At 34.6% G+C, this 14351-nt stretch overlaps 2 protein-coding genes across 4 annotated transcripts in view; one reads left to right on the top strand and one right to left on the bottom strand.

Moving 5' to 3' along the window:
- The window catches only part of LOC111053818 (gastric triacylglycerol lipase), a 292286-nt gene that overhangs the window by 103848 nt on the left and 174087 nt on the right, over positions 1 to 14351 (top strand). The window lies entirely within an intron of this gene.
- On the bottom strand, positions 3414 to 10168 carry LOC120350867. The gene is made up of 2 exons (XM_039425922.1): positions 6947 to 10168; positions 3414 to 3875 (listed from the first exon to the last, which is right to left on the bottom strand). The coding sequence occupies exons 1-2, from the start codon at positions 7307 to 7309 to the stop codon at positions 3489 to 3491; spliced, it is 750 nt and encodes a 249-aa protein (XP_039281856.1). The 5' UTR covers positions 7310 to 10168; the 3' UTR covers positions 3414 to 3488.

The following is a 14351-nucleotide window of genomic DNA, read 5'->3' as shown; positions in this document are numbered from 1 at the left end:
ATAGGGAATTCTCCATTGAAGCTTCGTTATTTTTATATTAACGTTTGTTGCTTCTGTAGACTCGATGCAATTGAGATCTGTTGGCGATCTTAATAATACAAGTTCTTGTTTCAAGTTTAAAATTATTCTTTGAAAGTCTTCAAAAAATGGTAAAACTAATTTAAGAGGTACACAGAATGTAAACTTATTATCTTTCAGTGTATATCCTGCTCTGTCAAACCCGGCCAAGTGATATGTGTTCTTATCAAACATATTTTTCACTAGTATAGCTTTAATTGTTGATGTTAATCCAATTAGTCTTGATTTAGAAATTTGTTGCCCAGCCAATTCATATCGAATTTCATCAAAGAGATTTCCAATGAGGTTACTGGATAATATATACTTAGCTTCTATCGGAGCATCCCCAGCCTTCGCAGCTGGTTTTGTACACTTCACCTCCCCCTCAATAAATATAAATGATTTGCATGGAAGGCTGTACTGATCCATAGAAGCCACATGGATGCGAGCTTCATCTGAGGGTTTAATTTCTTGACCCGAATATACTGTATGAGTATGGAACTGAAATTTAGTAATATCATTATAGAACTCGAGTTGAGATTCAACATCGAGAATTTCACTAATTGCTGCGCCGTACATGACGCCAATCTACTATAAATCCCAACTTTTCCAATATTCTCGCGCTTTTCGCTGATATAGCACGTAGCTTTTTAGGTGTTGACTCTATCACGTTCGAGTCTCTAATGAGCTTCTGTGAGCAAATGCTAGTGCGAGGTTTGAAAACGAGGAATCCCATTTCAAGTTCTTTGTTTTTCACGAATGTGAAGTCTAATTGTAATTATATCTCCTCGGAAATCAATAAACGATCCTTCTTGATCGGTTACCTTTACATTAATGCTTTGAATTCTATGTGTGTTTAAAGGCATATAGATTATCGGATTAGGCGTTTCATTTATCAAATACCCGCTAGGTACTCTAGGTGAGAACTCGTATATAATATGTTTCTGTTTGCCATCGGAGTAACTCCCACAGGCTATATTGCACTCAACTACAATAGAGTTAATATTTGTTATGCTAACTAAATGCTGAGAATAATACCATTTATTCGGTTGTAATATAACATTATCAAAACCAAGCATTTTTCCTATTGAAGTAGATGATGTAAAGTCAATAGGCTTATCAGAACGAATTTCGAGCTTCATAGTATTCGTGTTAGCTCTTATATTAAGTTTCTTTTCGTCACTATTCAATTTACTCTTTAAAGCTAATATAATGTCATCAACTTCATATGCACCCGTATCAAGATCAATTAATTTATCACCATATTTGAAGCTAGAATTTTTACCTTTTATAACATTTGCAATGCTATTGTAAGTACAGAAATTAATCAATCCAATTTCCCATTCTTTATTTTTATCCAAATCGAGAATTTCTTGTAAATGTTCATAGAGATCACTTGATCTAGATCGTAATGTAATAACAACCATCTTATATGTTTTCGGTACAAATACTGGATTACAACTGGTTCGCAAAAAACAAGAGCATAAGGTGTCCACATATATTTGTATGTAATGGTTGCATGTGCTCAACATTGTAAAAAATATTTACACCTGTTTCTTTTTTCCAATATTTATTCAATTCATAAGGTGGTTGTAAATTACCAATTGGATCAAAATAGTAAACATTTGATCCTCGTTTCTTATAACCAACCCAGTGTGTACCATGTCCGGATTGAGTGTCTAAATTAACAATACAATTCTCATTTTTTAGAATTTTATTAGGTAATGTATCTATCATGTATACACCTCGTAGGGGAATTTGTAATAATTTACACCATTTTATTAGATCGTGATTGGACAATTCACCATCGATATTCATTTTTTCACCTTCTTTGTCTTTCTACGTTTTTTAACTCTTTTTTTCTTTGGGAATAAACTTACACCATATGGTGAGGAGGATGTGGGGTTGGGCCCAATCAAAATACGACCACCACTCGAGATTGGAGGGTACGGTTTCAAATAGTAACCTCTACCTGCAATATGCTGTTTCAACTGAGCAATAGCTTTTTTCCTTATCGAGCTGCTATGAGTTTTCCCAACACTTGTGCTCTTCTTCTTCTTCTTCTTTCTCAATCCACCGCCAAACGCTGCTTTAGCTTTCATCACGTTTGTTACAAGATAACTAAGTGCTCTTTCACTTAGAGATGATTTTGGATTCTTGAATATTTCCCATGCTGTGTTTGCAAGAGCTCTGTCTGCAATCGCTCGCGACTTATTATCACTATTTTGAGTGTATGCTATATCATGTACCTTACAGGCTCTATCTAATGAATTTATACCTTGATCCCCCCTCTTTAACCTTTCATTAACCTTGGTGCCAGGGCCACACCACTGGTAGCCCCCCGGGAGGTGAATTTCAGGTGATGCGTTTATTAATTTATTTATAATAGTTGATGTAATGTCCCCCGCAGTACCCGCTATACCTTTGACAATTTTGCTAGCCGAACTCAAGATTCCTTTACCTCGTTTCCTAGAAGATAACTTTCTTCTACATACCATTTTTCATTACCTTTCAACTCAATAGTTGAACATCGACTGAGGTTAATTAATCAAACACTTAACCTCAATCGAGAGACAAAGAAATTGTCTCACTATGTGCTTTATATATTACTACAAAGTTGGTATGTTTTAATCAATAGGGAATACAATTTTCTATCATCATGATGTGTCTTATTAACACACTTGTTAAGTATGTTGTAAGTTTTGTAGAAATTGCAAAGAATTGAACGTTCATCAATCATAAATCTATACCAATGTCTTAGACTAACATCGAGAGAAGCATCTGATGAATTGACACATGATTTGATATAAGATAATGTATGATTTCTTACTAGCAGTGATTCCTGCATCAATTGAGGTGTTTCCAAATCCCTAATCTTATTTCGTACATTTTGTATAGATTCCAATATTCTCTTACTATCATTTTGCATTGAATCATATTTTTTCAAAGCAATATGGAAAAGTAATAGCATATTCACACAACATATTATAAAGAGAAGAACAAATAAAACTCTCCATACGATTATCTTCATTGCACAACTTCTCCATTCAAGTGTTGTAAGCATACTGATAAAAATAGATTGCAATATCTATAGTGAGTGTATAGCGCAAACAGATGGAGGAGAATCTCGCAACAAGGTCAAGACTGGCATGTGCGTGCGCGCGCAGCATCAACTATAAAATAGCTTCTCTTGTGAGCGAACACTCATTGACTGTACAAGAGCATTACTATTCTACATTCATTGAGTGTTCGGTTACAAGAGGATCTATTCTTGCGTGAACAGTGTACTATTCTACATCTTCTTTGACAGGTGAGAATTAAGAACAATTTTTTTAAAAACAATATTACAATTTATTATCAAACACTACAATATTTACATTATATACTACTTGTGAAGCATATAACCGCTACATGCTATGAGAATAAGATTGTTACATTTTAACAATCTTAATGTCGCTCCATGTAGCGGTTATATGCTTCACTACTATTCCTAAATTTTTACACTTAGAATTAAATTTAACAACTTTACAAGGTGAAATTATTGAAGAAAATCTCTGAGGCAGGTATACCTCAGAGATTTTCTTCGTAGAAGCGATATTAATTTTCAAAATAATTCGTCTGCCATGATGGTTCGTTTCCTCCCGCACTGAGATGATAGTATGTGGAACATCCTCCGCCAGCTCGCGGAGAGGCATCCACGGTTTTGGTGATGGCTTATTGATGAGTGCGATGAAGTCCTCATCATCATCATCATCATCATCCCGCGCGGCTGCCTCCTCCAGTAGCGGAGCCATGGAGGTGTTCTCAGACATACGTTTCTGTTAAATGAAAATCTATGATTAGTAACTTTATTATAATTTGTTTCAGATTATCAACTACTTGTGATCAACAGATTATTGTCATAATCTCAACTTGATATCATCAGATTGACAAGACATTCTCTACTTGTGATCAACAGATTATTGTCATAATCTCAACTTGATATCATCAGATTGACAAGACATTCTCTACACAAAGTGAGTAATATCAGTTATTGAAATAATATTTCTTGCAGAATCCAATAGTGAATCAAATTAATAAGCAAACTCTTTCATTGCAACAAATAACTATCAACTGAATCAGTAATTTTCTTAACACATCACTTCAATATTATAGCAAAAAATGCAAATAATATGTAAGCATCATAATAATGAAATCAAAATATTCATCTTATTCAATTTTTTGACTGAACTACTAGTAAGGTTGATCAGTTCAATTTCAAAAAGTATTCATTATACACATCTTAACTGAACTCTAATCATTAATATCACAATATAACTATCAACTAATCAGTAATTTTCTTACACATCACTTCAATATTATAGCAATAATATGTAAGCATCATAATAATGAATCAAAATATTCATCTTATTCAATTTTTTGACTGAACTACTAGTAAGCTTGATCAGTTCAAAAATAAAATTATACACATCTTAACTGAACTCTAATCATTAATATCACAATATAACTATCAACTAAATCAGTAATTTTCTTAACACATCACTTCAATATTATAGCAATAATATGTAAGCATCATAATAATGAAATCAAAATATTCATCTTATTCAATTTTTTGACTGAACTACTAGTAAGGTTGATCAGTTCAAAAATAAAATTATACACATCTTAACTGAACTCTAATCATTTAATATCACAATATAACTATCAACTAAATCAGTAATTTTCTTAACACATCACTTCAATATTATAGCAAAAAATGCAAATAATATGTAAGCATCATAATAATGAATCAAAATATTCATCTTATTCAATTTTTTGACTGAACTACTAGTAAGCTTGATCAGTTCAATTTCAAAAAGTATTCATTATACACATCTTAACTGAACTCTAATCATTTAATATCACAATATAACTATCAACTAAATCAGTAATTTTCTTAACACATCACTTCAATATTATAGCAAATAATATGTAAGCATCATAATAATGAAATCAAAATATTCATCTTATTCAATTTTTTGACTGAACTACTAGTAAGCTTGATCAGTTCAAAAATAAAATTATACACATCTTAACTGAACTCTAATCATTTAATATCACATTGTGCATTGTACAAAGACATCTATTGGAAATTAGTTTTTTCTCACTTATTAGATAGTAGCATGCATTCAACCTAATCACTTCAAATAATTATATTTCTTGATTTCATAAAACAATTTATGCTCAATTCAAATGAATATATCATATTCATGTAGTCGAATATACATCTTAACTGAACTCTAAAGTTGAATTAAGTTCCTATATTCGTTATCAAGAAATTGTCTTTCAAATCAGATTCATCAATAACTCCAATGTGAGTACATGTAATGTGAACATTGGAAATTAGTTTTTCTCAGTAAGAAATTTATCAGATACTAGCAAGCTTTTGGATGACAACATATAAAGATTTAAAATTATCTGTTCACATTACATGTTAATAATATTTGAAATAACTAACCTTTGAGGGTACGAAGTTGGTTTCCTCCTCTTCCTCCAGAAATTGCAGTTTTCTCTTCCCCTGCTGCCTGTTGGTGGTAATTGTTGTTAGTGGCACACGCTTCGGTGCCCATCCTAGATGAGATGGTGGTGTGTCTGGTATAATGAACTCATCGCTGCTCATCCCTCTCTCCACGAAGACTCCACGTCTCTTCAGGGGCGACTCCTCGGGGTCGGATGCAGCAGCGACAGCAGCAGGGGGAGCAGCACTGGTAGAAGGAATCTTCTTCTTCCGCGCAGCTTGCGCTGCCCAGTAAGATGGGAATGATGGTTCTTGTTGAGGAGGTGTATCCGGAAGGATGTACTGCTCACGTGTGGACTCCATGATGATGATAGCGAGGATATGTGTGAAACGTGACTAGTGGTCGAATGAAGCTGGCAAATCCAATGACCGCCGCTTATATACTCATTCGTTCCTCTCTCTCTGTTTTAGGATGAGTGAGAGATAGTGCATTTTCCCGCTTGTCACATCCTTGACATACAAATGCATTCTTACACGTACAGCAAGTTGCATTCAGAGAAAAAATATCAAATTCTCACAATGCACTCGAATTCTCACTTCCACATATCTCGAATAACAATATTTCGAATGTAATCTCCTCATTAATTTTCATAATTAACATCACATGTTGACTTGCTAAATTTCTTCTCAATATTATTGTGATTTTCATTATGTTCGTTGATTTCACAGAGTTCGAGACTGCATAATCACTCCATTCTTCGAGGAGGAAAGACGTATGAAGAACTAGTGTAAGCAGAGAGAGAGAGACAGTACAGCACATCATTCATTGCATGTAAGTATGATACAATTCTTTATTTTTCTAATCATGATTTTTCAGAACTTACTTCTTTCCTGATACTACTACTACAATGCGCTTAGGAATCACTAATATCTCGATTACAACAGAGTGCATATTGTACAATATCCAGCTTGTTTTCCCACAGCATCTTCTTTTTCATCATTTGTCGTTTCTTTTCCATTATAGCTCATCTTTTTATATAGTAGCATGCATTCAACCTAATCACTTCAAATAATTATATTTCTTGATTTCATAAAACAATTTATGCTCAATTCAAATGAATATATCAATGTAATCATCATATTCATGTAGTCGAATATACATCTTAACTGAACTCTAAAGTTGAATTAAGTTCCTATATTCGTTATCAAGAAATTGTCTTTCAAATCAGATTCATCAATAACTCCAATGTGAGTACATGTAATGTGAACATTGGAAATTAGTTTTTCTCAGTAAGAAATTTATCAGATACTAGCAAGCTTTTGGATGACAACATATAAAGATTTAAAATTATCTGTTCACATTACATGTTAATAATATTTGAAATAACTAACCTTTGAGGGTACGAAGTTGGTTTCCTCCTCTTCCTCCAGAAATTGCAGCTTTCTCTTCCCCTGCTGCCTGTTGGTGGTAATTGTTGTTAGTGGCACACGCTTTGGTGCCCATCCTAGATGAGATGGTGGTGTGTCTGGTATAATGAACTCATCGCTGCTCATCCCTCTCTCCACGAAGACTCCACGTCTCTTCAGGGGCGACTCCTCGGGGTCGGATGCAGCAGCGACAGCAGCAGGGGGAGCAGCACTGGTAGAAGGAATCTTCTTCTTCCGCGCAGCTTGCGCTGCCCAGTAAGATGGGAATGATGGTTCTTGTTGAGGAGGTGTATCCGGAAGGATGTACTGCTCACGTGTGGACTCCATGATGATGATAGCGAGGATATGTGTGAAACGTGACTAGTGGTCGAATGAAGCTGGCAAATCCAATGACCGCCGCTTATATACTCATTCGTTCCTCTCTCTCTGTTTTAGGATGAGTGAGAGATAGTGCATTTTCCCGCTTGTCACATCCTTGACATACAAATGCATTCTTACACGTACAGCAAGTTGCATTCAGAGAAAAAATATCAAATTCTCACAATGCACTCGAATTCTCACTTCCACATATCTCGAATAACAATATTTCGAATGTAATCTCCTCATTAATTTTCATAATTAACATCACATGTTGACTTGCTAAATTTCTTCTCAATATTATTGTGATTTTCATTATGTTCGTTGATTTCACAGAGTTCGAGACTGCATAATCACTCCAGTCTTCGAGGAGGAAAGACGTATGAAGAACTAGTGTAAGCAGAGAGAGAGAGAGACAGTACAGCACATCATTCATTGCATGTAAGTATGATACAATTCTTTATTTTTCTAATCATGATTTTTCAGAAGTTACTTCTTTCCTGATACTACTACAATGCACTTAGGAATCACTAATATCTCGATTACAACAGAGTGCATATTGTACAATATCCAGCTTGTTTTCCCACAGCATCTTCTTTTTCATCATTTGTCGTTTCTTTTCCATTATAGCTCATCTTTTTATATATACAAAATGGAACATGTATCACTTTTTCATAAGGATTTTCAATAATATATTTGCAATATACACATTGCAGATATGATTTCTCATGCAAAAAGTATCCATTTATTGCAAAATAGTCTGCTCTATTAATAAATACCGAGAGCTTGAATGGTTCTGGACGATGGAAAGTTAAAACTCGTTCTTCATATTGTCGTAGAATATTATTATCGAAATTCTCCTCTTCACATGAAATATTATCTTCTTTGCGCCATCCACAATTTGGACTACATCGTTCATGTTCCTTACTAGGATCGTCTGTTGCCAACCAATTTTCTAAATATACTGAACAAAACACACATTGAACAACGTCAGGTGCTCGCACAAATTTAAAACCCTGTTTAGCCATATTTTGAGGTGACAACAGACTCGATTCTAATTTCCAACGATTATCAAATGTTAATAACCTCAATCGTTCGTGCATGAAAATCTGATCCTGTGATAGCATTTTTTGCACTGTACTTGCAGCTTGTTAAATCACAACTGATTTTTAGATTAATGTTTACTTGTTTTTATATCTAATTCTGTGCCATAGTAATATATTCTTTGTTTGTTTTCAGTAACCCGCTAGTAGCAGAGATGGAGCATAGCAGAGAACACAGGGTTGGAGGCGTGAGTTCGCGAGCAATTCGCCATCGCATTTCCTTCGAAAACGTAGCACCTGACATTGAAAATGTGCTTCAAAACTCGAAAGCTCGTGTTTTCGAGATAATAAGAGAACACGCTGCACGTTTCGAAGGAAATGTTAAATGGTTTTTAGTATTAAATGTATTATTGTATAAGATGGTAGTTTTAGAATCAGAGGAATCCGAAGCTGTTTCATCCATTGTGAATCTTCATAGCTACTCGGCCATAGGCATGAATGTCTTGGAGAGTTATGACGAATTGAATGAACAATTTATGTTAGCAGTTAGGAAAATTTTAAGTTCATTCGATAACTTTGTTCGATTTGGGAGTGGGTGGGTGTTGAAGAAGATCGACTCGCTTGATGTAAATGTGATTAGATATAATCCAATATACACAAGCAGTTATATTCAAACACCCCAGTTCATCAACAATAAGAAATGTGTTATCAATATCAAAAATCTTTCTGATAAAAAGTGTTTTCTGTGGAGTGTTCTAGCCTATTTTCACCAGAAACCGAATAACAGTCACTTAACGGTGAAATATTTGAGCAAATTTGCTCACAGGCTGAACACTCGCGGAGTTAATTTCCCAACCACCGATCGCGACATAAAGAAATTTGAAATTCTCAATACAGACATCGCAATTCATGTTATCGCGTATGACAACAAAAAGTTTTTCCCCTATCGAACAAGCATATTCCGTACGCGTAAATACCAAATTAATCTTTTAATGTTGAAAGGCGATGCAGGAAAAACTCATTTTTGTTTAATTAACACCGCGAACGGGAAAAACGGATTGTCGCGTCTTCTTTCTCACCTTTCGAAAAATGCTCATCAAGTAGATGTTTGTAATTTCTGTTTTCACAGATTTACATCAGACAAAAGAGTAAACCGGGATGGGAAAGCAAATTTGATGAGACATCTAGAGCTTTGTTCAAAGTTCCAGTCTCAGAGAACTTCATACCCAAAACGTGGTGAGACAATCAAATTTAGAAAACTCGGTTCGACTTTGAAGAAAAAGTATACAATCTACGCGGATTTGGAAACATTTGTTGTGAATATGGATGGTAATGAATCTGAGGATGTACCTATTACCAGAAGTTACACCAAGAAAACGGCGCGTCATATTCCGTGCGGGTATTGTTTCGTTGTAATTGATGTGAATGGAGATATCGCGTACGGCCCAGTACTCTATAGATCGAGTAATATCAATGAAAAGATCATGGAGAAATTTCTCAAGGAAATAATCGAACTGGGCGATTTATTGAGTGCAGATATAAAATGTGAAATTCCGATGGAGCATTTAAGTGAACGTCAGCAACGCGAATTTCAAAACGCTGATAAGTGCGGCCTTTGCGATGAAGTTTTTACCGAAACAGACACAAAGGTACGCCATCATGCACATGAAAATGGAAAGTTTTTGTGTGCTGCTCATGTGTCGTGTAATTTAAATACTCGAACTGACGATACGATTAGCTGTTACTTCCATAATTTTAGCGGATTTGACAGTCATTTTATTCTAAAAGCTCTCGGAAAATGTAAAAAAGAAATTTCCTGTATCGCCAATACATCAGAAAGATTTTTGACATTGACAGTGGGAAAAATCAAGTTTTTAGATTCATATAAATTTATGAATGAATCTTTAGAAGTATTAGTGCGCAACTTGGTAGATAGTACAGATATGGAATCGAAGTTCAAACGACTGTTTTCAGTATTTAATGACCCCGATCTCGAACAAAGGCAACTCTTGTTGAAAAAAGGAGTATATCCCTATTCGTACATATCTTGCCCTGAAAAATTCGCTGAGACTTCTCTCCCTCCGATAGAATGTTTTTATAATGATCTTAACGATACACCCCTCTCCCCCAAAGAATATGAGCATGCACAAAGAGTGTTCTCAACATTCAAGTTGAAATCTCTCGGCGAGTATCATGATTTCTATCTGTGCCTAGACGTCATGCTATTAGTTGAGGTTTTCGAAGAAATGAGGTCAACGCTTTTTAGGTCATATGGCCTCGATGTGACTCATTTTCTTTCGCTTGCTCATTACACTTGGAATTGTATGTTAAAGTTCACCCGGGTTGAACTCCAATTGATTAGCGATCCCGATATACATCTATTGTTTGAATCAGGAATGCGCGGTGGTGTTTCGTTTATTGGCAAGCGTTATTGCGAAGCCAATAACAAACACATCCCTGACACATACGATCCCACAAAACCAAGTAACTATTTGCTTTATATAGATTGTAATTCTTTGTATGCGCACTCTATGAATCAATTCTTACCTTATGGAAATTTCAAGTTCCTCTCAGAGGAAGAAATCCATGCTCTTGACTTTACAAATTTGGAGAGTGAATCAGAAACTGGTTATGTAATTGAATGTGATCTCAAGTACCCACAGGAGTTACATGATATGCATGCCAATTTCCCTCTCGCTCCACTTCATCAAATTCCTCCTAGCGAATTGTTCTCCGAGTACCAAACCAATGAGAACGGTCAAACTCTGACTAAAAAACTCATGAACACACTTTTTGATCGAGAGAGGTACATTGTTCATTACATGAATTTGAAACTGTACCTTCAACTCGGATTGCAATTAACAAAGGTACATCGCGTCATTAGCTTTTCCCAATCGCCTTGGTTGAAGAACTACATTGAGTTCAATACCTGTAATAGGCAAGCCGCGAAAAATAAATTTGAAGTCTCTTTCTTTAAACAGATGAGTAACTTATGCTTCGGAAAATCGATACAGGGAAATCGGCATCAATGTAATGTTCAAATTATCACAGACGCCAAGCGTCTAGATAAGTACATTTCAAATCCCCTATGTAAACGCTGGCAGATAATAAGTTCGGATGTGATTGCGGTTTTCTCGCGAAAGTTGGAACTAAAAATGAATAAGCCAATCTATTCAGGTTTCTGCATCCTGGATTTGAGTAAACTACACATGTATGATTTTTTCTATTGTAAATTGCAAAAAATCATACCATGGCAACGCATCCAGCTCTGTATGACTGATACAGATAGCTTCCTCTTATCATTGGAGACACCCGACGTCTACCAACTGATAAGAGAAAATCTAGAATTGTTTGACACTTCAAATTACCCAGCTGAGCACGAATGCTTCTCCAATGAGAGGAATAAAGTTGTAGGGAAATTTAAGGATGAGGCAGCTTCATTTCCTTTAAAATCTTTTCTGGGATTACGGGCGAAATTATATTCATATCTTGTAAATAATGAGAAGGAGGAAACTGTAAATAAGTGTGTAGCAAAAGGTGTGAAGACACATGTGAAAAATAGAAAACTTAGTTTTGACTTGTATAAGAAATGTTTGATTGAACGATGCCAACATATAGAAAAATGTAATATGTTGAGATCCTTCAATCATAACATGCATCAAATTGAATGCGCAAAGGTTTGTTTAAGCCCGTTCGATGACAAGCGCTTTATTGCAGAGAACGGAATCGATACATTACCATTCGGTCACTACAAAATAGCAAACTGATGGCACAGATCAGTGTGTGTGTAACGAGCTAGTGACCAACACATCGAATTCTGTTTCAAGCGTGTCTTCACACAAAGAAGAAGAATGAGTAATATTAGAGCAAAATTAGCAGCAGAGCTTCACTCTGCTGCACGTGTAAATTACCCCACACGCAGATATGAGTTGAAGAATGAGAACGATTTATATCAATCAGATCTGATTGAGATGGGTAGCTTATCTAAATTCAATAAAGGATATCGTTATATTTTAGTTGTTATTAATTGTTTTACTAAGTACGCTTATTGTATACCTTTAAAGAATAAGACTGCACAAAGTGTTTATAATGCACTCGAACCCATTATTTGTAAGAATAACATATGCGTTTTTTCCAGACAGATGGAGGGAAGGAGTATTTTAATAAGCATGTGAAAGATTTGTTAGATAAGTATAATATCAAGCATTATTCTGTTTTTACTGATAAGAAAGCTAGTATCGCTGAGAGATTTAATCGTACAATAAAATCAAAAATATATCGATCTTTAACTGAACGTGGGAGTAAAAACTGGGTTAATAACTTACAAAATATTGTAGATGATTATAACAATACAGTACACAGTAGCATTGGAATGCGACCTAAAGATGTAACTAAAAAACATCGTAAACGTGTTTTAGAATCACTAAACTCTGCATTTAATAGACGATTCAAATTAAAAGTGTTGAAACCAAAATATAAGCTAGGTGATATTGTGAGAATTTCTAAAAAGAAACAGATATTTGATAAAAAATATCTAATGAATTGGTCATCCGAATATTTCCGAATTGTGAGCATACATCCCACAAGACCTATCACTTACTCATTAGAAGATCTTAGTGGTGAGATAATACAGGGTAGGTTTTATCAAGAAGAAATTAAAAAAACGCTTTTGAATGAATCTGAAAGAAATGTTTATTTGATAGAAAAAATATTGAGACGAGATAAGGATAAGTTGCTTGTGAAATGGATTGGATTTCCACAACCATCATTCATAAATCGAGAGAACTTATTAGAGTAAATAATAATAATTAGAGTAAGATCACATGGTATAATTTTATCGAATCACATTTGTTGTAAATAATTAGAGTAAGATCATATATGATGTAAATAATGTACATTATCTATCCACATTTGTTGTGAATAATTAGAGTAAGATCATATGATGTAAATAATGTACATTATCTATCCACACCAATGATAATCATTGTAATATTCTTTACATTGTGTGTGTTTTTTAAATAAAAACAACTTGAATTGAATGTTCGCTCTTTCATTTCTCATTTTTGTCATAGAGAAGTGCTAGTAGCATGTGGCACAAGGTGACTAGATGTTGAATGGGTGAGTACATCTAGTCACCTAGAAACGCTTCATTACCGAGTGAACCAGACACATGAAACAGTTCTGTTTGTATATCTCACTTTCTCAACATGAACAAACTCGACATTGTAAATTTCGATAAGTTAATTGCACAAGAGGAAAAGCCTGTATGGTGTAAGAATGGTACATTGATACCGCATAACGCTAGAATTCTCATCGTAGGCCCGTCTGCATGCGGTAAAACGAATTTATTGTTCAACTTGATTTTTTCCAAAAATGGATTGAGATTTAAACATATTTATTTAAATACTAAAAGCCAATATCAAGATAAGTACTTGTTTTTAAGAAAAGTCTTTTCAAAAATGAAAGGTATTGAATTTCATGTCAATGATATTCCCGAGAGAATTCTCCACCCGAATAAAATTCAACAATTTTCTCTTGTCATATTCGACGATTTACAACTTAGTCACACACCTCAAATAAGAGATTATTTTACTATGGGTAGACATCGTAATATTGATACAGCATATTTAATTCAAAGTTATGGTGCAACACAAAAACATTTCACCAGAGATAATGCAAATATGATTGTTATATTCAAAATTGATCAATTATCACTCAAATTAATACATAGAGACTATGTGGGTGAAGATATTTGCTTCAGAGATTTCAGTAAATTGTGTTCAAATGTGTGGAATTCTAAGAAGCATAGTTTTCTTACTATTATGACCGAATGTACAGCTAATAGTGGAAAATATAGACAGGGTCTGGATAACTTTATTGACATTCAGTAGAGAGTGAGTAGCAGTGAAAGAATGAGGATGTCTCGTAGAAGACAAAACGCTAGTGTTGCTCTAATCGATAAGATTAAG

The sequence above is a fragment of the Nilaparvata lugens genome, chromosome 4 (genome assembly GCF_014356525.2).
Source record: "Nilaparvata lugens isolate BPH chromosome 4, ASM1435652v1, whole genome shotgun sequence".
Lineage (NCBI taxonomy): Eukaryota > Metazoa > Arthropoda > Insecta > Hemiptera > Delphacidae > Nilaparvata > Nilaparvata lugens.
This window is presented reverse-complemented; position numbering and strand designations above follow the sequence as displayed.